The 21,356-nt window shown below is 37.5% G+C and overlaps 8 protein-coding genes across 8 annotated transcripts in view; 2 read left to right on the plus strand and 6 right to left on the minus strand.

Annotated features, from left to right (window-relative positions):
* Cbr-twk-24 overlaps positions 1 to 2,767 on the plus strand; it is a gene marked incomplete at both ends in the record, with an annotated part of 4,376 nt that extends 1,609 nt beyond the window's left edge. Inside the window, 7 exons of the mRNA XM_045237419.1 lie at positions 694 to 739; positions 844 to 1,277; positions 1,350 to 1,718; positions 1,767 to 1,899; positions 1,943 to 2,073; positions 2,122 to 2,529; positions 2,581 to 2,767. Of these exons, the coding sequence (XP_045097750.1) occupies positions 694 to 739; positions 844 to 1,277; positions 1,350 to 1,718; positions 1,767 to 1,899; positions 1,943 to 2,073; positions 2,122 to 2,529; positions 2,581 to 2,767 (1,708 nt within the window). The remainder of the gene's footprint in view (positions 1 to 693; positions 740 to 843; positions 1,278 to 1,349; positions 1,719 to 1,766; positions 1,900 to 1,942; positions 2,074 to 2,121; positions 2,530 to 2,580) is intronic.
* An 825-nt stretch (positions 2,768 to 3,592) lies between these two features.
* CBG23426 lies at positions 3,593 to 4,388 on the minus strand (the record flags this gene model as incomplete). The annotated part of the gene is made up of 2 exons (XM_045237420.1): positions 3,593 to 3,678; positions 3,725 to 4,388. 2 exons carry the CDS (start codon positions 4,386 to 4,388, stop codon positions 3,593 to 3,595), a joined length of 750 nt encoding a protein of 249 aa, XP_045097751.1.
* Positions 4,389 to 4,657: 269 nt separating this feature from the next.
* Positions 4,658 to 4,981, plus strand: Cbr-ssp-35 (the record flags this gene model as incomplete). The annotated part of the gene is made up of 1 exon (XM_002636661.1): positions 4,658 to 4,981. The coding sequence occupies one exon, from the start codon at positions 4,658 to 4,660 to the stop codon at positions 4,979 to 4,981; it is 324 nt and encodes a 107-aa protein (XP_002636707.1).
* Positions 4,982 to 5,070: 89 nt separating this feature from the next.
* Cbr-ugt-56 lies at positions 5,071 to 7,391 on the minus strand (the record flags this gene model as incomplete). The annotated part of the gene is made up of 7 exons (XM_002636660.1): positions 5,071 to 5,311; positions 5,356 to 5,581; positions 5,823 to 6,057; positions 6,107 to 6,387; positions 6,430 to 6,670; positions 6,718 to 6,885; positions 7,245 to 7,391. 7 exons carry the CDS (start codon positions 7,389 to 7,391, stop codon positions 5,071 to 5,073), a joined length of 1,539 nt encoding a protein of 512 aa, XP_002636706.1.
* Positions 7,392 to 7,791: 400 nt separating this feature from the next.
* Positions 7,792 to 11,525, minus strand: CBG23423 (the record flags this gene model as incomplete). Its single annotated transcript, XM_045237421.1, has 9 exons — positions 7,792 to 7,861; positions 7,909 to 8,134; positions 8,180 to 8,411; positions 8,914 to 9,042; positions 9,088 to 9,227; positions 9,274 to 9,685; positions 9,729 to 9,927; positions 10,351 to 10,480; positions 11,336 to 11,525. The coding sequence occupies 9 exons, from the start codon at positions 11,523 to 11,525 to the stop codon at positions 7,792 to 7,794; spliced, it is 1,728 nt and encodes a 575-aa protein (XP_045097752.1).
* Positions 11,526 to 11,795: 270 nt separating this feature from the next.
* On the minus strand, positions 11,796 to 14,029 carry Cbr-lrx-1 (the record flags this gene model as incomplete). Its single annotated transcript, XM_002636658.2, has 8 exons — positions 11,796 to 11,917; positions 12,300 to 12,416; positions 12,462 to 12,596; positions 12,641 to 12,766; positions 12,815 to 12,944; positions 12,993 to 13,274; positions 13,460 to 13,564; positions 13,949 to 14,029. 8 exons carry the CDS (start codon positions 14,027 to 14,029, stop codon positions 11,796 to 11,798), a joined length of 1,098 nt encoding a protein of 365 aa, XP_002636704.2.
* A 450-nt stretch (positions 14,030 to 14,479) lies between these two features.
* CBG23421 lies at positions 14,480 to 15,472 on the minus strand (the record flags this gene model as incomplete). Its single annotated transcript, XM_002636657.1, has 3 exons — positions 14,480 to 14,624; positions 14,675 to 15,242; positions 15,298 to 15,472. 3 exons carry the CDS (start codon positions 15,470 to 15,472, stop codon positions 14,480 to 14,482), a joined length of 888 nt encoding a protein of 295 aa, XP_002636703.1.
* A 275-nt stretch (positions 15,473 to 15,747) lies between these two features.
* Positions 15,748 to 21,292, minus strand: Cbr-rad-50 (the record flags this gene model as incomplete). The annotated part of the gene is made up of 12 exons (XM_002636656.1): positions 15,748 to 15,912; positions 15,959 to 16,268; positions 16,311 to 16,853; positions 16,901 to 17,580; positions 17,622 to 18,752; positions 18,798 to 19,042; positions 19,089 to 19,308; positions 19,354 to 19,635; positions 19,682 to 19,783; positions 19,829 to 19,909; positions 19,957 to 20,067; positions 21,098 to 21,292. The coding sequence occupies 12 exons, from the start codon at positions 21,290 to 21,292 to the stop codon at positions 15,748 to 15,750; spliced, it is 4,065 nt and encodes a 1,354-aa protein (XP_002636702.1).
* Positions 21,293 to 21,356: the final 64 nt, after the last annotated feature.

Genomic DNA, 21,356 nt, shown 5'->3' on the forward strand with positions numbered 1-21,356 from the left:
TCCGGAAGATGTTTAGTCACTTTTATTCATGTTCTAAAATTTGGAAATATAGAAATTCAAAATTCCGATTATTCCGGAACATAAAATTTTGGAAGTTAAGATATTCAGAAATTTCAGTTTTAAAATTCAGAAAAGTGATACAAATTCTTGAAGTTCCGAAACTCTATAATCTAAAATTCCGATTTTCAGAGTTTTTTAAAATTCAGAGTTTAAGAAATTCGGAAATTGAAAAATTGAGAAAGCCGAAACTCATTTGATCCTGAAACTTTGAATATTTTTCTACTCTCCGAATTTCTGGTTTTCGGATTTTTAACTTTCCAATTTTTTTGAAGTTTTAGTAAATCAGATATTTGGAAGTTTCAAAATTAAGAATCTCACAAGGGAATGTCGTTCAGAAAGCTCTTCAGCATTTTCTCTAACTTGGCTCATTTATAGAATCGAGTATGGGCTTTTACGTAATAATAATCTCTACCTGCAAAAATCGCTGCTTTCGTGGTCCTCCCTGCTAGCCACTAGGCTACCGAGACATGTTTTACTCTTGCACGCAACGCAGTGAAGTAAGGGGAGGAGAAAGGAGGCGATGAGACTGGTGGAAATGCTATAATTTCAGATCGATTTTTCTCGAGTTTCAGCGATTTTTTGCAGGTAGAGACTATTATTACGTAAAAGCCCATACTCGATTCTATAAATGAGCCAATTTAGAGACAATTCTGAAGAGCTTTCTGAACGACATTCCCTTGTCAGAAATCGGAAGTTTGAAACCTTGAAAATAGATTTTAAAAGTATTCAGAAAGAACACCAGTTCCCAAAAGACATTACCTTGAAACTAAATTTATACTTCAGAACGCCACCAACGCAGATAAAATCAGTGATACAAAAGTGGTTATTGAAGATGAATCAAAAAAGAAGAAGAAAAAGAAAAAGAAGGACAAGATTCTGGACGCAGAAGAGCTTCCACAACAGGAAGATCCAGAAGTTTTGGCAGCCAAAGAGAAAGAAAAACAAGCGAAAATTATGATTGCTAATCAAGATGCTCGAAATAAAACCATGTGGAGACATATGGCTTGGCTCGTCATTCTCTTCGCTTTCTCATTATTTGGAGGTGTCATTTTCAGTGCCATTGAAGGTTTATTTCATTCTTTTCTTATGCTCCCTCTACATCTGGATTATATATTCTTTGCAGGTGGCTATGAAACGACACAGCTCATCAAAAAGTTTGAACACGAAAAAGATGTGTACGAGAGACGAAAGATCTATCAAGAGCAACTATTTCAAAGGTTTGTTGCACCCATCTGTCGGAATGATCGATGGGAAAATTGATGTGCAAGCCACAGAGTTTGTGTTTTTAGACTTCGAGAAATTGAACAAGACAATACAAATCCACGTGGTAGGAATTCGTCGAGAGAACACTTTAAGCTAGAGCAATCTCGACATGCTTTGGAATGGTACGAACAGAAAATGGGTGTTACGATAGTCGAACCACAAATGAAAGAAACAAAATGGAATTTGTGGGGCGGTGTTTATTATTCTGCTAGTTTATACACTACGATTGGATACGGTAACTTTCATCCGCTCACTAAAAGTGGCCGAATTATTTCAATGATGTATGCCTGTGTTGGAATCCCGTTGGTTTTTACAATTCTTCTTGATTGGGGATTCTTGTATTTCACATGGATTGAGTATGGATGGAATCGGTTCAATGAAAACTTTTGTCAAAAGTAAGCGGTTAATAGATTCGAAGATTTCAAATTTAATGAACTTTTCAGAAGTCTCCAAAGAGATATGCAACGACGGATTCGTCGGGAACGGATTCGTCGTGTTGGCAGTGAATTATCTATGTCATCTACGGCTCCATTACTCCACAGGACAACCACCCAGTTATCTAATCCAGCGCAACATGTAGGAAAAAAGATCGAAGTGATTAAAACAATGTTAAATTCAGATCGAATCAAATCATCCATTGACTCCTCTTGATATTGATGTACCTATGGGAGAGCAAGTTCAAACAGTTCCAATAAAGTCTGCGGCTATTTTCTTCTTTCTCTGGATTATGATTTCTGCTTTTATTGTCAGGTAGGAGTTTTCAATCATTCTTAAATTCAGATTTTTTGGATCTTCCAGATTATGGGAATATGAATGGACGTATTTCACCGCATTCTACTTTTTCTTTACATCCCTCACAACCATCGGTCTAGGTGACGTTGTCACTAAAACTCCAAACTTTATCATTTTCAATTTGGCGATGACTCTAGTTGGACTTTCGGTCGTGGGACTCTGTGTAGCTATTGTTCAAGCAAAAGTGAAGCTTGTATTTGACAGAATGTTGAGAAGTATCGATGCGCAGTACAGAATCCGTCAGGTAGATCCCCACGTGGCAACGATGAGTATTGTGGAAGATGAGGAAGAAGGTGTGAAGCGGCTGATACAGTCACAATCCCTGGAGGACAGAATCATATTTTTGTTTGTTGATGAGCATAAGAAAACGATGCTTAAAGAAAGATGGAAACAAAAAAGTTCTATGGTGAATAGGTTCGTTTTTTGATCCTTTCAGAAATTAAAGACAAAATTAAAAATTTCTAGAATAACCCAAACGTATCCATCGAAAGCTGACAAATACGTGCAGACTGGTCAACGAGTATACGATCAACAGCAGGGATCTGATGAAGAGCTCAGTGACGAAGATGAAGAAGACGTTGAGTACGATGAATTGGGAAACAAGATTGTACTTCCTCCTGTCCGCAGATACATTTATACAGTTTTTGATTAGGTTATCAAAGAAATTTACAACAATTTTTCGCAATGTCTTTCCTTATCAGACTGATCTCTTTTTTAAACTTTCTTTCGGTGTGCTTTCTTGTTTTGAGATTTGATATGTTAAATTCAATTGTTTTCCAATTCGAGCTTTATTTCATAAATAACTTTGTAAATATCAAATATTCAACTTTCAGAAACTTCAAAGAAATTGAAATCCAGTTTTTCAGGGGACACATACCGTAGAACCTGTTATAGAAGGGCTCTCTAACTTTTAACTTTGAACCGGTTTCTGATGAAGTTATAAACAACTGATAAATTGTTTATCATAAAGTCAGATGGATTGCGTCATTTGACACATTTTTGATGTCTTGAAAAGGAATTGAGATAATTGCCCTTAAACTTGACAATATGGATGCCTTTCTAATTTAGTTATTACGGTACAAGCAAATGGGATAAAGGATCTCAAATTTAACAGTGTGGGGACCCTTCGATTTTTTTAAACAAGTATTTAAAAAGTCAGTAATTTTTAAATAATTTTATTCGCTTCAAAAATCTTTTTATCAACTTGAGAACTGATATCAGTTAAAAAAGGAACATTGAGTTTGGCCAAGATCCTCATGTAATCATCGTCGTTGACTGTCCATGAAATTACCGAGAATCCTTTTTCTTTTGATTCTCGAATGAGGTTTCTGAAAAATGACATATTTTCAGTTTCACCGTTTCAATCAACTTACTCTGAAATCAATCGAAAACTCATCATAACCACATCAACTCCTAGAAATTTTGGTAGAATATAGAGTGGTTGAATAATCATGTTGATTTCGTCAAGAATTTCGTTCTAGAAATGAGCGAAGATGTTAGTGGTGAATGGACTTTTTCTGAAGTCATCACTATACGAGTAATACGAACGATCCAAAGTGATTCCTGGAAAAGTTTTCTAATTTTGGAATAATGTAAATTTTATCTGAACCTGTAATGATTCTCGGGTCAATTTTCTTCAGCCTCCATGGAACGATTGGATTAAAACTGCTCACCAATACCCTATCATAAATGTTTCGTTTTCTAATTTCTTCAGCTACAAGTTCAATCAATGCAATGTTATCGTTTTTCATATCAAATAGCATTTTGAGTCCATTCTCAACACACCAATCAATAACTTCGTTCAACTTTGGAATCTTATCAGTCATGTTCTTGACAGGCTTCAATTCGATTCCTTTCAGCACTTCCCATTTGGTTTCCTCCACTTTCAAATTTGCATTTCCAGTCCTTTCAGTTGTATCGTCATGCATTAAGAGGGGAACGCCATCTGATGACATGTGAATGTCAAATTCTACTAAATCACAACCATCTTCTTTTGCTTTCAGAAAACTCGCTAAACTGTTTTCTGGAGCTTTTTCAGGAGATCCACGATGACCACCAAAGTTAAAGTTTTTAAAGAATAATTCTTGATTCTTAATCAATTTTAGGTTCAAATCGAATCCGAAGTTTTGAAGACTCACAGAACTAGACGCTGCAGTATCATTTTTGAATATGAAATAGAGAATTGTAGTGAGAATCGGGACACAGAAGACAAGATATATCAGAATGGTACATCTTCCGACAATCATTAAGAATGTTACTATCGTTAGGGTCATCCTGAATAATTCTATTTCGAAAATTTCCTTTCATCACATAAAAGTACCATAGGAACAAAAATGCCCACATTTCGAGGCTGCTAGTAAAAACTAAAATGAATAAAAAGTTGGATTTCTAATAAATTTTATTTTAATAACGTGGAAAACTTTCAACCCAATTCGTTTTCTTATCAGTAAAGGCCATCTAAAAGTTGACGATCTTCGAGAATTCGCTGAAAATCAATATTCCCTGCTACTGGAACAGAAGAAAGTAAGCATCCTCTTGAGAAATGATCAACGTCGACCCACCAACTGGAAACTTCCCGGCTTCTGGAGGAAACTCGACACACAACATCGTCTCCGAATCGGATTCTCGTTTGGCTTTCAAAGTGAAATCATCCAACAATGACCACTACCGCGTGCGCCCAGTTTACGGATTCATTGATGCCAAAGGAAAGGCCAAGTTGGACATCAATCGCCTTCCGGGACCAGCCAAAGAGGACAAAATTGTGATCCAATACGCAGAAGTGCCAGCTGAGGAAACCGATGCAACGGCTCCATTCAAGGCTGGAGCACAACAAGGAGAAATCATTGTGAAGATCGTAGCCGCCTAAATGAGAGATCTTGCTTTGAAATATTCGAAAAGTGCCACAATAAATGTATTTCATTTGAATTCAATTGTTTTTTTTTTATTCACAATCAATCATACTAATTTCTTTCTGAACGTTTTGACAATTAGAAATCCAACCAATACAAAAACAATAGCAATTGCTGAATCAATAACTCGAATCAAAGTGTTTGGGTGATAGTTTTTTGGAAATTTTGAGAAATTGGGTGGGAAATCTGTTGAATATGTTGTCTCAATAGTCGATATCAGGAGATTCTCTGCGTTTTCTTTAGCATTCTGAAGAAGAGAAGACACACGGATCAGATTTTTCTCGATTCTGAAATTAAATTTTTTAGGTTATCGGTTTTTTTTAAATCTTACTTTTCATTAGGAAGCAAACCATTTCTGACAGCGTTGATTACTTTAGAAGAGACTTCAATATCAGCTTTTGGCAAAACTTCAACCAATCCATTTTCTTTCGCCAATTTTGCATTCCTATGTTGATCTCCAAAAAGTGGAACAGCCAAAACTCGGATTCCAGAATGGAATGCTTCCAGCAAACTGTTTTGTCCGCAATGTGTTATAAATAGATTGATTTTGCCACTTGCTGAAAACATATTTTGAAGTGAATGCCGTAATACCTGTAATAAAAAAGCACCCACACCTCGGTTCCCAAAAGGGATATCAAAAACGTATTAACTGAAAAATATTGGTGATATTATAATAAACAATGTATCAGTTTACAATGTTTTCATATCTTGGACAGTAATCGAGGAAGGTTGGCTCTAAGTTAAAAGTCAGGGGCCCTTCTATCAGAGGTTTTACGGTAGAAATTCTTTCCGACGAACCCAAAAGATCTGTCTGTGGCATGAATTTTTTGAAGATCACATTTGTTATCGACTCTTCTCCTTTTGTGAAATCATCTTCTGATTCATACTTCCAGATAAACAAAACGTTTGTCATTTGTTTCATGGCATTTAAAAGCGATTTTTTAAGATTTTCAGGCATATGGGAAGAGGTGGCAGCAGTTCCAAAAGATACCAGAACTTTGGGACGACGATCAGAAAGGAGTTTTTGGTATTCCTGAACTAATTGTATTCAACATCTCGATTTATCAATAAACCACTCTTACCGAACTTAAATTTTTATGACCTTTGAATGCAATACCTCCGATATCATAACTTCTCCTTCCTCTCATTCTCATTCCATCTGATCCTTCGTGAATGTTATAAAAGAGCAAATTGGCTTGTCTCATTATTTCTACAGAAGATCTTTTTAATCCATGATGAGTTTTGAATAATGGAGAAATCATGGCATCTTGCATCTCATGAAAATTCAACATTGCAGACAAGAATTTCAGATTTCTTCTTTTCTCGTAAAAGGATAAAAAGCTACCGTAGTCCGACAACAGCGCTAAAAACAAAAACTTGGATTCAAAGTGGGAATACAACTCACAAGGTGTGCTCAACGTATCCGAAATCCCAAGAGAGATAGGTACCACATCCATTGGTCCTGTCGACGAAACGATCACTGTCTTCTGAACACCGATCACTTCCAGAATACCGGTTCCGCAAGAATCGAAGACTTCATGAATTGCAAAATCAAATTTCATTTCTTGCAGTTTAGGAATCAGTGTTGTATTCTGTATCAGATGGGCACATTGGAGACGATGAACATGACCAAGTCCCTCCATTATCTGAAATCAAATCTTTAGAACCATCAAAATATTAGAAGCTCACTCACGGCTCGTTGTTCTTCTGGAGAAGCCTTTGAGTTCCATAAAATCGTCGGCAAACTTCCAGTGCTCAGCAATTGTGTGACTTGAGGGCTAGGTTCCACATTTAGAATCTGGTCTATATCCGATGATAGTTCGTTATCCACATCATACCGGAAGATATTATCAATCACTGTCTGAAACCAGAAATTATTTTATTTTGTTATAGTTTCTTTAAGAATTAATATTTTGAACCAACTAAACTAGACATGATGGAACTCAAGGAGTACTACAAAACGATACTATAACATCTCGTCTGTCTGTGAACAAAGTTACAGATAAAACAGGCCAAAAAAAACAGGCAACACCTCGCCCGACCCATATCAGTCACTATGTGATATAACTTTGTTTATGGACAGGATACAGTTTTTCAAATTGTATCATTTTGTAGTGCTCGTCTAGTTCTATCATATCTGATTTGGATGTTCGGAAAACATTGATTCTTTAAAAAAAACTATGGTAGGGCCCGGTTTACAAGTAAGCAATAAAGTCTTACCACTTTATGTCCTCTTGTAGCGAGTACATTCGCAATTCTCGCCGTAAAGTACACATGACTCTGCATCATTCTTGGAGCATAAACCAGAATATCAAATGCCAATCCATGAAGACAGAACACATTGAGAAATGCGAATGTCCACCACATCTTGGACACCTGAATGCACTTGTTCTTTCGATATCCTCCGACTTTTATACGAGGGAAAATGGATTAGGCGGAGCTTTATATGAAACTAATCAAATGTGGGGTTTCCAGAATCAAGGAGCATGACACCAAAGTAACACATCTGTGTCTTTGAGTTCTTTTTTTGTGCTCCATAATAAGCTGTTTCTTTTTTTCTAAAATCATTGAAGCACGAAGAAAAAATGTTTGAAAAAGTTTTTTTATAAAAACAGTATTCTCATTAAAATGAAAATAAGAAGAGATACAAAAAACAAAAACGATGAGTCTATCATGAACAAAATGTCGTCTGATGAGTAGAATTTTGGATAATTCTCAAAGTTGGGAGGTGACGGATTCTGGGTATAAGTGGATTCGATTGTGCTAATTAAATTGTTTCTGATCTTTGTTTGGCATTCCGTAAATTCATCGAAATTCTCTGCAAACCGATATCCAGACTGCAAAAAATTATAACTTCCTCATTGAAAATTTTCGTTTCACTCACTTTTTCTCACTTTGCAATGATTGTTTTATTGTTTCTTCGACTAGTTCCTGGTTCGTCAGATCTTTTTTTTTCAGCACATGACTCAGCCCATTTTCCAGCGCCATTTGAGCGTTCCGATGTTGGTCTCCGAATAAAGGGATTATAAGAGTACGAGTGTTCGAATGAAAGGCTTCCAAGAGACTATTCTGACCTCCGTGTGTGATGAAAAGAGAAATATGTCCAGATTCTGAAGAAAATTGTGGTTGATGTCAATTTCGATAATCTTACATACCTAATAAATCTATCTGGGGAATGTATTTCTTGAAAATAATATTCATCCCAGAGTTATTCTTCTCGAAATCGTCGTCTTTTTCGTACTTCCAAATTACCAGTGTCTTTGAAAACCGCTTGAATACATGGAGAAGAATTGTTTTGTAGTCATTTGGCATTAGAAAAGAAGGTGTAGTTGTTCCAAAAGATACGAGGATTATCGATTCATACTTTTTGAACTGTTCTGTATATTCCTGAAGTTGGTACCTTCGTTTTTTCATTACAAATATCGTTCGAAATTATTTTATCATATAACACAAACCGGTTTCATGCGATCAATAGAGTTCTCTAACTTTCTCAAAATCCTTTTTTTAGGCCATCGTAGTTGATGGTCCAGAAGTAGTCTAACATGCACCTGATGAGTTTTCTAGGCCATTTTAACATGATGGCCAAACTTTTGCAATTTTATGTTTCTAGGCCACCATGTAGAAATGTCCTTATATCAGCATGGTGGATTGTCTAGATCATTTTAAAATGGTGACCAAACTTTTCCAAGTTGAGTTTTCTAGACCACAATGTTAAATGGACTAGAAATTATTTGATATTGACCTGGTGAGTTTTCTAGGCCATTTTTACATGATGTGCTAGCTTTTGCAAGTTGAGTTTTCTAGACCACAACCTTTACTATTCAAAATTTCGTTAGAAAATTTTTTGAAATTAGCCGCATTCGAAAAACACACACTATTCCCAACTCACTTCCTCTAACAGCTTGGGAGTTTTGAATGAGATTCCTCCGATTTCATGAACTCTTCGACTCCATGATCTTTGACAGTCAGCGAGCTCGTGAGTGTTTACAAACATGAGATTACTGTACCGGAGAAGACTCTGAAAATGATAAAAGTTGCAAACACAAATCAAACAACCAAAAACTTCAAAACTTTTATTGAATCCCAACGAATGTCCAAGAACTTTGCTCTGAACTTCGAAGAAGTTTCTCCATGCTGAATGAAATTGCAGATTTCTTCGAATCCCGAAAACAGGAATAGAACCACCATAATCAGAAAGGATGGCTGAAAATTACGTGTTAGAAACATTCAGTATTAGTTTCAAACCTACAAGAATCCTGAAGTGGTCCAGATAATCCAAGTGCCTCATTGACAATATCCCTCATTCCTGTCGAAGAGAGAATCACTGATTTTCTGATTTTTAACTTTTCGAAAATTCCGATTCCACAAATATCGAAAACTTCATGGATTGCAAAATCAAATTCATATTCAGAAAGCTGTTCGAATATTTCTTTTTTCATCATCAAATGTTTGCATTGCTCTAAAAACACTTGTCCAAGATTTCCCATAACTTGTTTTTGTTCATCTGGTTCATTTTTCATCTTCCAAAATTTCATAGGAATATGCAGATGTTTCAACAATTCAGGAACATTTTCAGCGGTTTCCACTTCAAAAACCTTCTCAACTGCATTCAAGTCATTTTTTTTGGAAATGTCGTTTCGGAGTATATTATCTATTACTACCTGAAAATTTGAGATGAATATATTTTATCTAGAAACCACTTACCACTTTGTGACCTCTATTACTGAGCAGGTTTGCAATGTTCGCCACAAATGAGACATGACTTGGTATCATTCGTGGAGAGTATACAAGAATTTTCAATGAAAGACATTTTGTACCATAACCGAGAATAAGAAAAAGCAAGCAGAATTGGTTTAGAAGTTGCATAGATCCTGTGAACAGAAGCACGTGATCAGGTGTGGCCCTGAAAACTTTGATTACTTTTTTACTTTTTTAAATGTCTGATTCTCTTTGATTTTGCTAACTAATTTGATAACATCGTGTTGACTGTTTATTTCGTTTCAACCCCACTTAATGGCTTTTTTTGTACAGTAGTAAACACTGCCTCCACACTGTCAACTTTGAACCCATAGATATCATTTTCTGTAAAAGATATCGAAAAGTGGTTAACTAACAAAATGTTTGTCATAATGTCAAAAATATTTTATCAGTTGTCATATTTTTGATATCTTTAATAGGAATCGAAATAAATTAGCTCAAGGTAGGGTTTCATCCGCTTGGAGCGTTTCCGGTAACTCTTGTTTTTCGGTCTGTTCTAACTATTCAAACAATGTTAGCTGTTCAGCTCAACAGTTTTCCAGAAAAACAGTCTGTTGTTCCTAAAAACCCACCGAGTCTTCTCGAAATAGGATCATCATCATCGTATGAATCAACACATCCCTTTCCTTCTCTGTATGCCTGTGGAGGTTCGAGTTCAAAGCACTCCCGATGAATGGATAATACTTTTGGAGAACCATCTGGAACGCACGCAATATGGATTAGTCGGTAAACTTGGAAACATTGACCGATGTTTGGATTATCCCCTCATGTGCAACAAGGGATATTTTGACTTTTGACATTTGATGTTTCAACGATACTGATCTATTCAGAGTACCCGAGAGGGTAAGTACATTTTTGAATGGAAAACGGGTCACAAGTCAATTCGGGGGCAAACAATTTCCTAGGTGTAATTCAATAAACGTTTGCAAATCTCCCAAATGTATGCCAAAACACTTTTGTTTTTAATATTTTGATTTTCATAATCTCACAATCAGGATTATAAATCCCGAACAATAAATTTTTTATGCAAATGCTCAACTTATAGTAAACTGAATTGAATAACACAGAATGACCTAGTATAAAATGATCAACATGTAATCTGTGGGTAGATGAGCCACAAGATGGCGCACAATTACCCCGGACAAAAGTTTGCAATAGCAAAGAGTATAGCGTTGTATTGAGCTCAAGTTTAGAGTGCGAGAGCTCCAATAATTCATCAGTAAGCTGACAAAGTTTCAAATTATTCGATAAACGTTGAGCTGAGTTATCACTTGTCAAAATTGCTTCATCTCATGAATATCACAACGGGGTGTAAGAAACATTACGCTGTTTATCTTTGGATAATCATAACAATACCTAGATTTGAGTAATCGCTTTGAAAGTTTCAGTAGCTTTGAATCCAACATAAAATTATATTTCTACCAAACTTCCAAGATACTTATGTCTAACTATATTCCCGTTTATATCAGTCCTGGTATTTGTGCGGCCTGTATTTTTTTTCAAAGAGGGAACCATCAATATAGCATTTCAGTTTTATTATCCAGTACGCTTACCTGTATTTTGACTAATCTGCATTGTCTTAACACAAAGAGCCGTTTTCAATCGGCATTCTGAGCTTCTGGGTTTCACTAAAACACGATCCATGTAAGACGTCGAATTGATGCATTCCAGGGATTCAGACTCGAATGGGAACCAGATTAGGAGAAAGAATCCCAATAAAAGAGTGGTGGTGACTACTCGCATCGAGGTTAAAAGTGACTGACTTTCGGTGTCAAAGTTAAAAAATGAAGAGAGATGACAATAATAAGAGAAGAAGAGATACAACAGAGAGAAACGGAAGAGATGACAATAACCAGTCCTCCTCCTGCCTTTTTTATTGAAACTCTTTTTCGAAAAGAAATTAATCGCTTTGTCAAATAGTCAGGATTCTATTTGAAGAAAAATGAAGAAACAAATACATAGGTTTCACCGATTTATTAATAAATTAAATTAGAGGAGGAAATAAATTAGGATCTAATAGCAGTACTTCTCGTCTGATCCATCAGCACAATCTGTTTCACCATTACACCATTGTAGACGGGTTACAGATTGTTTTTGATTTTCACAAAGAAGATATTTTTGTTTTCCTTCTTGTTCTGGAAAAAACACATATTTTGATTGTTTGAGGTTTTGGTGAGTCAAAATCGTTGGTAATCTGCGAGCCCCAGGAAACCGAGAGAGATACCGTAACAACCCTCTAATAGAACCCTTCTTAAAAGATATCAAAACGTTTTCAACTGACAAAATGCTATTATGATAAACATTAAAATGCTATCATGATAAACATCTTGTTAGTTGAGTACTTTTTGATATCTTATAGAGAAACCGAGATGAATTGGCCTAAAGTTGAAAATTAGTTGTCGCATTCTATTGGAGTGCTTACGGTAATTTTCAAGATCTTTGCTAAATTTCGGAAAAGGATACTGTTTCAGAAAAACCAAGAAACCATCATTCTGATTTTCTTTCCAGAAAACTCACTGCAATTCATCTCATCCTCTCCATTCAAACAATCCTTTTTCCCATCACAATGCATCTCCAGATCCACACACGAAACACCTCCACGAGACGTTCCACAGACAAACTTTCCGATGCAGGCTGAAAATTTTAGAACAACTTTTTTGACTAGAACAAAAATTTTACTTGTGTTTTTGCTACATCCAATTTCATCCAGATTCGATCCATCTTCACAATCATCAGCAACTCCATCGCATCGTTTGTTGGCTGGGATACAATGTTCACTTTTTACACAAGCGAATTCATCTCGAGCACAGGAAGCTTAATAAAAAAGGAATAAACTGATAAATTTCTGTGGTACTTACGACAGTTATTCTCATCCTCTCCATCAGCGCAATCCGGATGTCCATCGCATCTTTTACTGACGTGGATGCAAGTTTGTGGCATTGCACAGCAGGCAAATTCGTTTTCGGTGCAAGTGTCCTTGATGGCTGAAAATATCAAATTATTCTATTTCAGCTCTATCCAAGAAGACGTACTGCAGTGCATAACATGGTCGTATTCCGGACAGAATTTAACCGCATTTTTGAAGTTACAATTTTCGGTCGACTTATCGAATGCTTGATCCTGAGAAGTGCAAGAGAGCAAGAAGGTTTGACCAATGGAACACTGAAATTCACAGATTACAAATTCTCAAATAAAATTAACTGAATTCACCTGGAAGAAAATGTGGGAGCAAGAAGTGTTATAAACAAAATAATCAATTCTCTCTAAACCGTACTGTTTGAGAACCTCATCTGGGAACTCTTTTTTATCACAGTAATTGATTGCATAACTGTTATCTGGCTTATCCGGTACTTGTGGTGGAGCAACTGGAGGAGGCAAAGTTCCTGGCTCCACTGATCCTCCTGATGATGGGAAAAATGGGTTCACAACTTTGAATTGGGGCTCTTCGGTTTCATAAATGTCGACACTATCCACATCTGGTTCAACAACGTCCTGAATGAAAATATAATAGAGGTTGTGGACTTTTTCAAAATACCGTAAACACTCTAATAGAATGCCTCCAAGCTGTTTGCTAGTAGACTATTTTTTGATATCTTTCACAGAAACCGAGGTAAATTAGGTCATATTTGAAAGCTAGAGGTGGAGTTCTATTAGTGTTCACGGTAATTCTAACTCACAACGTTTGGGTACGGTTGTTGAACTGTGTGAATGCTGGATTGTGGATTCGGAATATAGCTTCCAGATCCTGATGAAGCGCTAGGTTGCACATATGGATAAGGTTGCTGAAAATTGGAAATCGGCGCATTTCTTTATGAATAATGTTTCTAGGATTACAATAGATCTCTGATTTTTTATCATCTTACTATTGGATTACGGTATAAAACCTATAATAGACGGGCTCCCACACTGTCAAGTTTGTGCTCAATTATCTCGGTTCCTATAAGAGATATCAAAAATGTGTCAACTGAATAAATGTTTTCGATATTATGATAATCAATTTGTTAGTTGACAACTTTTCATATCTTTGACAAGAATAACTATATTGGCTCAAAATTAAAAGTTAGGGTTCCCTTGTATTACAGGTTATACGACTAACTTTAGAATCGAAATATTCAAAATAAAAACTTCTTGAATTCTTTTGAAGATTCATCCAGTCTCCAGCCTACCTGTGGTGCTCCGTAAACATCCTGTGGAAGAGCTTGCCGAATGGCGAAAAGGAATAGCACAGTCTCTACTAACCATGCCATGATAACACAATGATTGTCAACGGATTGAAATGGGAGGGGATTGATGAAGTAGGAGAAGAACTTGATGTTGCTGTCCACTGGACCTGGAGGAAGCTGCACCACAAGTGTCGTGTGTGCACTAGACTTTCTTATTCTTCTTCCTCTGCTCTTCTTCCAATTGTTTGTGTTCTTTTCTTCTATCGCTAAAGAAGCTTTTCGCGCTGTGATGGGGTACTGGTGCTGCGCCCGGCAACCGATCGCCACTTCAAGCTGACTGGCTAGTGGTCAGTTGTCACTTGATACGTTCCCACCTACATTAGAACACAGACAAGAATGTGAGGAAAAAAACTGTGGCGAGACACGATGTTCGTACACGAAGTTCGAGTTGTATCAAATTAATCTTTATATTGGATATAAAAACATGAATTACGAAATTTAAAAAGAGAAAAGAGATCAAATGGTCCAGTGGCTCTACTCGTGATCATCATCTCCGTGGTGAGCCCGTCGAGTGCTTCCGGGACAGTGTTCAGCCATGTCTTCCGGTGAACAGTATTCGGCACCACACCATACACAGTAGAAGTGCCCATCTCGGAGATAGGTGTTGATTTTCGACAAGCTGAAAAGAAAACAATGAATTGAAATATTTCACAAGAAACATGGACTTACGCGTCTTCCAATTCTTCTGTTGGCATGCTCACGTCATAATTTGGATCTACGGGAGCCTTCAACCCGTTAGAATACTTATACTCTTCCTCTTTCTCCGTTTCTCGACTTCTGTAGTATCCTTTAGGAGCTTCAGTTTCTTCCTGGACAACTTTATAGCTCCTCCAAAACCAATCAACAATTGGAATTTTTTTTCCGATGCGATGATCCAGTTCTTCACAAACTTTTCGACATGCTCTGATATCTTTGACCAATTGCTTCGCATTGTTATCCATTTTCCTTCGTTTCGAATAATCATCAATCAATTCTTCGTGTTTCGCCGCTTGCTCTTTCATCTTCTGCATCACAGCTTCCACTCGATCATTCCTTTCTTGAACTTCCTCTACTTCATGACCAAGTCCTTTTCGGTTTCCCTTGATGTCAACACTAATCGGTTCCGTTATCCGAATTTCGTCTTCTCGTTGCTTTCCCAGTGTCATTCCTGGTTTGAAACCCATTTTCGCCATCAAGGCAAACCCCTTAGACTCTTGGCTGATGGGTTTTGCCAGTGCTTCTTCTCTTCGCTCTTTTTCTGAAAACTTGATTATTAGATTGAAAAAAGTACATAAATTTGGAATAAAACCAACCTCTTTCAGCATGACTTATCGGTCTTTTCGGCTTAAAAGTCTCTCTCGATTCTTCGAATCTTGAATGGATTTGTAGTTGGCGCTTGTGAGCTCTCGATTTGGCGATTCCAACTGGTTGATCACTGACACCTTGAAGAAAATCTGCAGACATGTAGTCATCTTCTTCATCTGACATACTGAAAACGTTTTCGAATTGAAACTGAGCTAAATATATAGCCTCAAGCATGTAAAAATCAATAGTGCGCAGGAAACGCGTCGGGGTACGTTTTAGTTTGCAAAACATTTGCGAAACACATTTCTATACAACGGGTTCATTTCGTAAAAATAAACATAAAACAGGGAGGTATTTCATCAATTTGGGAAACTCGGGATATCAAATTAAAGGCACATAATAAAACATCGGGCGATTAAAATTATTTTTATGAAAAATGCATTATTCGAGATCATTGTCTAGCGTCTGTGCAACTCGTTGACTCGTTTCATTCTTCCGTCTGGGAATCGTTTCGACAAGAAACTGACTCCATGCTCATCCTTCCCCAAACAGTAGATATAATCTGGACGGCAGCTGAGAGTGATTTTGTTGACGAGACGCTCGTCGTGTGTGATGATGACCATCTAAAAGAGTGCCTTTCAACTGAAAAGAAACTTCCAAAGCTCATACCTGCATATCACGCCCTCTCAAATTTCCATCGTCGTCATAACCCCGTCGTGCTTCAATCAGATCACTAAGAACGTTTGCCATTCCATCAACCTTCCACTCATCCAAGTTTGTGGTTGGCTCATCCAACGCAATCATGGAACACAATCCACCAAAAACTTCGGCAAGGGCAATGCGAATAAGAAGAGAAGCGAGCATCTTCTGTCCAGCACTACATCTTCCACGCATCTCTACTTCAGTACCACTCTCCTGGACCATCATAACATTGTAGTCATATGCTCTCTTACTTCCGCCCTCAGATGCAGTATCGGATCTGAAAATAGAAATAAATAGTTGATTTTTCGATTTCCCGAACCTGATTCTAATGGTAGTGATGTCTGTGGAATTGTAGACTTTTCTCCACAATTCGTCAATGATAACATTCACTGCTGCCATCTTTTCAGTATGGAATTGAATGAGGGACACATCAAGACACTTTCGATACTTTGTCAAATCCTGAATCGATTCACGAAGAATCGTAATTTCGATGATGGCATCTCGATAATTCGTCTCAGCTCGTTGGTAATCCTTCGTAGCCAATTTCGCCTCTGCCGCATCAACCTGCTTTTGATATTCTTGTATTTGGGTGAAAATTTTCACTTCTTCGTTTCCAATCAGTCTCAAATCGTTTTGTAACTGACAGTACTCTCGTTTCAAGTCTACCAAATGTTCTTCGTTGAACTGATCGACAAATGACGTCAATGTGCGTTCCACTTCTCTAAACTTTTTCTCAATCTTCATTCGGGTGAGTTGATCTTTGAGAGTCAATTCCTGTTGATGGACGCTGTCGAATGAACGAATATTTTCCTCGAAACGTCTCTGGCGTTGTTGGTTTTCTTCCAGTTTTTCATTGATAGATCTTAATTAGTAATTATAGAATTTGAACAAAAAACTATATTCACTTACCTCACATTCATCTCCTGCTCGACCAGCATTCTCTCACCCTTATTACTCTCTTGAATGTTCCTCACCAACATCTTCCATTGTTCTTGCTTCTGCTGCATATCTTTCCTTTTCAGTTGCATTTCCATTTCAGCCTTTTTCCGAGCCTCATCTTTCAAAGCCAGCTGTCGAATCAATTCCTCTCTAGTCAACTTCGCATCTGGCAGATCTTCATCTCTTTTTCTCTCCATCTCATCAACACACTTCTGAATTTCACGCTTCTTCTTTTCAAGTTGTTCAGCGAACGCTCCTGCTTGGGCAGCAGCTTCTCCCAAAGAGACACGATGGGTTCCAAGTTCATTTAGCTTTGATTGAAGTTTGTTCCTTTCTTCGGTGGACTTCTGGAACTCGTCGCTTTCTTGAACAACTCGGCGATATTCTTTCTCTTTCTCTTCCAGTTTAGTACGAAGCTCGCTGTAACTCGGACCTTCACTGAAGCTGACTTCCGAGGTTAAATTCGCAAGACGTTCTTCATTATCGTTAGTTTGTTCGCAGAGTTGTTCAACAACTCCCACATCGGTTTGTAGCTCTTCAGCAAAACCTAATTTCTTATTCAGAATCTCAAGTTGTCCTTCATTTTTAGTCAAGCTTTCTTTTTCTTCTTCCATTTCGCGAGAATTGGTTGTCCTCTTCTGACGAATTTCCTGAAAGTATCAATTCGTACTTTTTGATGCTACTATCTCACTTTCAATTCTTTTACAATCTTTTCCAACTCTTTTGCTTGTCCTTCAGATTTCACCAGTTGAACCTCTTCCATTTCCATTCGGGACACTTTAGACTCGAGTTCTTCTTGCTCGGCGGGTAAGTTCAGAGTCATATGTTGGAGTTTTTTCGTGAATTCAGAAATGGCCTTTTTCGAAGAAAAATCACGTTCACACAATGGACAACATCCGTTGGTTTTCGACTCCTCGATGTACGAATCGTAGATATCAGACTTTGCACTTATTGGCGCCAGATCCTTTCGAGCTTTTTTCAGCCGCTTACGCAAATCCACCAGTTTCTCGGAAATATCTTCGTGCTTATACGGGCATGATTCAGACATCTCTTCGCTCAATTCGAGTTCCCGGGCAGTCAAACTCTTTTCTTGCTTTCTGTACTCTTGCTGCATCGTTTCCAGCTTTTGCACGTTCAACTGCACATCCCGAAAATCTTCTTCCATCGTTTTCTTATCATTTCGTAGCTTGGTGAATGCTGTCGATAACCGTTCACTCCAAGGGAATTCCGGAACATATCCAAGAAGTCCTTTCCAGTTGTTCTCATGCTTACGTTTGTATGCAGTGATCTTTTTATGAGCAATAGACACGGTCTGTAGAAGGGTTGCTTTTTCTTTCTCGTTCTCGGCGTTCTTCTCCGCTTCAGCACACTTTTTCTTAAGCACATCCGTTTCTTTCAGAAGTTTGTCTCTTTTATGTTTAAAATCGTCGAGTGCATCTTTATCAACGTCCGGAAGCGCATCCAAGCTCCTACGAAGTTGCTCTTCTTTTTTGAGAAGCTCTTTCATTCCAGATGTTGCGTTTTCTCCTTGTCTAATCTTCGATTTTAGCTGATCGACTTCTTTTTCCATTTTCAATTTTTCGTTTTTCATTGTGCTCAGCTCAACTTCAATTTTTGTGACAGCTTCCTGAGCAGATCGATGAGTTGATTGGAGTTTTGTGTAGTCTTCAACCGCAATCTCACACTTCTTCATCATTTCTTTCACCTTTGTGTTCAAAGCGTGCTCGACTTCGATATCAAGAGCAGCATCCTCCTCAAGATCAAGCTCAGCCCGAAGAGATGATTCCAGCTCTTGCAGATCATGTTTCAAAGCCTCGCAATGCTGAAACATGTTCAAATTAACCAATGTTTTCAATAAAATACTCACTATTGCTTCGGCTTTCAAACTGGATATTTTATTCTCCAGATCCGTTTTATTTCTGGACAATTCTTGTCTTTCCTGATTGTTTCTCGCAATTCTCTTGTCGATTTTAGCACGTTGATCCGCATAGTTCCCTCCATCATTCAACTCCTCCAACTGCTTTCTCAATTCTTCTTCGGTTCCATAATATGGTTCAACACGAATCAACTCCATTTGTTTCTTCAGGTTTCCGCGTTCAGCCTCATTCTGTTCTGAAACAAGAATCATGTTCTTTGAACAAGAAAATGGTATTCTTACTGATAGAGATGCTCAGGTCGTCTAACTTTTGAATTTCTATTTTCAGTTCTTCGCATCTTTTGATACCCTGAGTTTTCTTTCGCTTCAAATCGCTCGTAGCTTCTTTCCCTTTTTCTATTTTCTTAACACAATCGTCACGAATCTTACGAGCGCTCAGTTTCTCTTTGATATGAGATTCGTAGAGCTGTTTTGACACCTCATGAGTGTTCAGCTCCTTCGCCTGAAAATACATCAAAAAGTAAAAGAAACGAACACTTTGACTCACGAAGTCTCCAACGATTTTTCTCATTCTCTCCTGAGCTCTCACAAATTTTGTCAATTGGAAAATCTCATCGAAACGATTTTTGAGCTCTTTCGGCTCGCTCAGAGGCCATGTCGAATCTTCCTGATGACAAAAGATGACGTATTTGAAAATAGCTTTTGGAACGCCTAGATGATGTAGGATGGCTTTGTTGAAGTCGCAAACTTTGCTACTCAAAGTTTGTGTAGTGCCATCAGGATATTTGATCGCTAGAGTGTGCTCCTCAGCCTGAGCGGCATTCTTGGTCTGAAAGCAAGAAAATATATTGATTGCAACTTTCAGATAGAAATACTCCAGTGGTAGCGACCAATCTCCGAACAGCAGTACACACTCTTCCTTTCACATCAATAAACTCCAAAACAACTGATGCATCTACGCGGGTCTTTCGAGCAACCTGAAACATTTCAACATTTTTAAAGTAGGTTTCTCTCAATTTTACATCTCTGCTGTGAATGAAAGCCTGTTTTTTCACTGTCGGCATCTGACCAGTTGTGATGAAGTTCAGCGCTTCGATGGTGGTCTGAAAAAAATCTTTCTCATTTCCCAATATACTTCACCGCAATTTACGGTCTTGCCAGTTCCATTAGGTCCACTGATCAGTGTGCAAGGCGAAAGAAAATCAATCTTTTGAACATGATGATCTTCATCACCGACACTTCGAATGCCTCGAATGTGAAGCTGTAAATAAACGTTTTATTTTCGAGAGTGGCTGAAATTTTCGGATACTAACGCGTAAAAACTTTGCCATCAGCTCCCACTATTGTTTGATTATAATCGACCTGAATAAATGACAAATTCTTGCGAAACACAGAAAAAAAACAATTTTTTTTTGAAAATCGAGCGCAAAAATTTCACAACGAGGCTCCGATATAACGCAACAGCGCGTTTTTTAGCAGCAATTTTTTGCGATTTTTTTCAGCTTTCATTTTTAAGCTTCATCTTTTTCTTCATTTCCTCAAAAAAATCAGCAATTAGGAGTTGTCAAATACACTCATTGATAAAAACACGTGATAGATTGCTACCTCCATCAGGAAAAAACTGATAAGAACCCGATCACTGATACCCTTATTAGACTGTTCAAACTGTTGAATTTAAGAAAGATTGTTTTGAAGTACCATCTCGTGTCATGAGTAATTACTACCTAATATTGCGTCAGGTTTAAACACATTTCATGAATCAGAAATATTTCGCAATCTTGTGCAATCTTAGACATATGTCTTCGAAAATGCACAATTCTGTTCATTCCAATTTGCGTTAATTTGCGTTAATATTGCAGCAAACAGCCGTTCGAAACAAAATTATGAGCTTCCACATAAATCCCAACTAATATTTGTTCTTCAAGTTCAATCGTTTTTGACTTAACTACCATGTTCGAATGTTCCCTGAGCAGATGTTCAGATGCTGGCGTCCATAAATCACCCATCTGTTATAAATTCAACATTTTTCTTCTTTGAAAAATGTTGATTGAAATCGTGAGAATAAGTATTGGCTTTTGTCAGAATCAGTATTGGGTAACACTTGATAGAGAAAATCAATCAAATATTCTGTTCATCCGTGCTAAAAATCTCTCCTCCAGAATCAAATATAAAAATACTACTAACTGCTGCTAATAAATATACATATAAATAAATATATGTAATAAATATATAATAAATATATGCTTTATAAATATACACTAGCCCACCCACCTTCGTGTGAAAACACTCACTTCCTCCTCCTTCCGTTCGATCGTAATCAACCGCCAAACAGGTTTCCCTCGATTCATCATCTGTCTTCCAAGCTTCAACTTCAACCCTTCTTTTCTGTATCTTCTTCCTGTGACGTCTTTTCCTTCCAGCTGTTCCATGCCAATCAGTCGTTTTGAATTTTCCTCATATCTCGCCAATCTGTCTGGTCGTTTCATTTTTTCCTCTTCCCTCTTCTCTGTTTGCTCTTTCGTTCTAAATGCTCATTGTTCGCCTTTGTGT

Source organism: Caenorhabditis briggsae, assembly GCF_000004555.2.
Source record: "Caenorhabditis briggsae complete genome, chrV, whole genome shotgun sequence".
In the NCBI taxonomy this organism is placed as follows: Eukaryota; Metazoa; Nematoda; class Chromadorea; order Rhabditida; family Rhabditidae; genus Caenorhabditis; species Caenorhabditis briggsae.